The sequence below is a fragment of the Urocitellus parryii genome, chromosome 9 (assembly GCF_045843805.1).
Source record: "Urocitellus parryii isolate mUroPar1 chromosome 9, mUroPar1.hap1, whole genome shotgun sequence".
In the NCBI taxonomy this organism is placed as follows: domain Eukaryota; kingdom Metazoa; phylum Chordata; class Mammalia; order Rodentia; family Sciuridae; genus Urocitellus; species Urocitellus parryii.
Window position 1 is genome coordinate 27,253,454 of NC_135539.1, and position 2,621 is coordinate 27,256,074.

A 2,621-nucleotide genomic window follows, 5' to 3' on the forward strand; every position below is an offset into this window, starting at 1 on the left:
AAGTGGAGGGGCCAACAAGTGCGGGGCCTTGAGGCAGGAGCCCTGGCAAAGCCCGGAGACCCCCGTGCTGCGGTGAGGGGAAGAGGCGATTGTGGGAGATGGCAGGACCCCCCCCCCCAGGCCAAGTCTGAGAGGCTCTTAGCTGGTGGGGAGCGTGGGGAGCGCACAGGGCTGGGAGCAAGGTCTGAGCCGGTGTTTCTGACTTTTCATTTTTGCCTGAATTAAATCTTTCACCACCACTTCATTCAAGTTCCCCATAGAACTCACTCGGGGCCCAAAGGAGGGAAGAGGAGGCTCGGTAGGGGAGGGAACTCAGTGGGGGAAGGTGGCTGCGGGGAGGGAAAGGCATCCAGGCTCACCGCCAGGGGAGGGGGCTGGACCCGGGCTGGAGAATTTGAGTTCAGCACCAGTCTCGGTGACCCGGGTCCCTCAGCAGGCAGTCCCCGGCTTCCGAGCCCACCTCCAGGCCTGAGCAACCCCACCGGCCCGGATGAGGCGGGCAGATACAAGACTTGCGCTGTTTCCAAGGCTGGAAGGACCCCAGCAGGTGCGCAGTCGCCGGTTCCAACCAACGGCCGCGGCCACGCCCCCGCCGGCGCTCCCGGGCCGAGCAGTCCCAAGAGTTGGCCGCGCCCCCATCCCACGCCTCCCGCTCCTAAGGCGCCGAAAATGGCAGGGGTGGGAAGGGTACTGGAAGTCAAGCAGTTCGTGGTTTGCACCCCAAATCCTTGAACAACTCGTTGCCCCTCCTGCCCCAGGGAATTTTTTTCTGAGCTTGGGGACAAAGAGCGAGGAGCGGGGGTTGGGGAGAGCCCGCAGGTCCCGCCCTTAGCACCCCCCACCCGGGCACACACCGCTCCTGGCCAAGTCCTTCCTCCCAAGGCACTTTGTGAAAGTGGGAGGGGGGCCACGTCACTGTCCCCAGGCCTGGGAGACCGCGGCTCCGCCTCCCCCCCCCCCCCGCCCCCGCCGGAGCTCTGGGCACCAAGCTAAAAGTAACCGGCCCCAGCCCAGAGCCAGCCCAGTCCCCGCGCCCGCCCACAAAACTACAGGTGCAGGGGCAGCCGCGGCGCCAGCGCGCAGAGCCGAGCCGTTAGCGCGCGCCGTCGGTGAGTCGGTCAGTTTGTCCGTCGCTCCGGGCGTTGGTCTGTGTGTCAGCGCGCCGCGGCTCCAGCCCAGGCCCAGCGGCACGCGGCCTCTCTCCTCCCAGCACCCGGAGTCGCCGGTAGAGCCGGCTTCGGCACAGCAATCATGTCCATGGGCCTGGAGATCACCGGCACCTCGCTGGCCGTGCTGGGCTGGCTGTGCACCATCGTGTGCTGCGCGCTGCCCATGTGGCGCGTGTCGGCCTTCATCGGCAGCAGCATCATCACGGCGCAGATCACCTGGGAGGGCCTGTGGATGAACTGCGTGGTGCAGAGCACTGGCCAGATGCAGTGCAAGATGTATGATTCCCTGCTGGCGCTGCCGCAAGACCTGCAGGCGGCCCGCGCCCTCATCGTGGTGGCCATTCTGCTGGCCGCATTCGGGCTCCTCGTGGCACTTGTGGGCGCCCAGTGCACCAACTGCGTACAGGACGAAACGGCCAAGGCCAAGATCACCATTGTGGCTGGCGTGCTCTTCCTGCTGGCCGCCCTGCTCACCCTTGTGCCAGTGTCCTGGTCCGCCAACACCATCATCCGGGACTTCTACAACCCCGTGGTGCCGGATTCCCAGAAGCGGGAGATGGGCGCCGGTCTGTACGTGGGCTGGGCGGCCGCGGCAATGCAGCTGCTGGGCGGCGCGCTGCTCTGCTGCTCGTGCCCACCCCGCGAGAAGTACGCGCCCACCAAGGTCCTCTACTCCGCGCCGCGCTCCACCGGGCCCGGCATGGGCACCGGCACCGCCTACGACCGCAAGGACTACGTCTGAGGTGGCAAAAGCAGACAGAGTCCTCCGCCGCCACCAGGAGCTGGAGCTCCCACCAGTCCGGCCTGCGGTCTTCAGTCGGAGATCGGCCCACCCCCAGGTGCCAGGCAGCTCTCAAGACGGACTGGGAGAGGCCGGCCCGGCGCGCCCTTCTCCAGCCGCCACCCCTTTTCGGACCAGAAAGCCGGACCGCGGGACCTAAGGACCGACCCGCACGAACAACAAAACCTCACCTTTTTTTGAGCGCCGGGCTGGGGTGGCCGCCGCTACTTGCCAGCCCCATCGGGCGCGACCCCCAAGCCCTAGTTGGGCAGGGACCGGCAGCCACGAAACGGGCCACTTGTTATTTTTCAATAAAAGTTTTTCCTTTTGCAGTTGCTGGCGCCTCCTTGTCCTGAGCGCCGGCGGTCTTCCACCTCCCTGCTGAGTGCCGCCTCTGGGGTCGCCCTAAGCTGGATTCCCCCTCTCGCGCTGGATGGAGCTCAGAACAGGACCGAGGTTCAGTAACGCGGGAGTGGGGGTGTAAATTGAGCGTGGTGCTCACTGGGTGGTCACTTGCCAACCCACTGGGAATTTGGGCGCTGAATCTACAGAGCCTGTGCGGCCAAAGCCCAATCTAGAGAGTAGGGCACGCTGCAGGCTTGGCTGTGGGAGGTCAGGGGAAGGTGGCAGGGACCCTCCTCTCACAGGATGTGCCTGTTGGTTGTGCTTGG

The 2,621-nt window shown here is 65.8% G+C and overlaps 1 protein-coding gene across 1 annotated transcript; it reads left to right on the plus strand.

Moving 5' to 3' along the window:
- The first annotated feature begins 1,095 nt into the window (after positions 1-1,095).
- On the plus strand, positions 1,096-2,216 carry Cldn3 (claudin 3). Its single transcript, XM_026396945.2, has one exon. The coding sequence runs from the start codon at positions 1,252-1,254 to the stop codon at positions 1,909-1,911; it is 660 nt and encodes a 219-aa protein (XP_026252730.1). The 5' UTR covers positions 1,096-1,251; the 3' UTR covers positions 1,912-2,216.
- Positions 2,217-2,621: the final 405 nt, after the last annotated feature.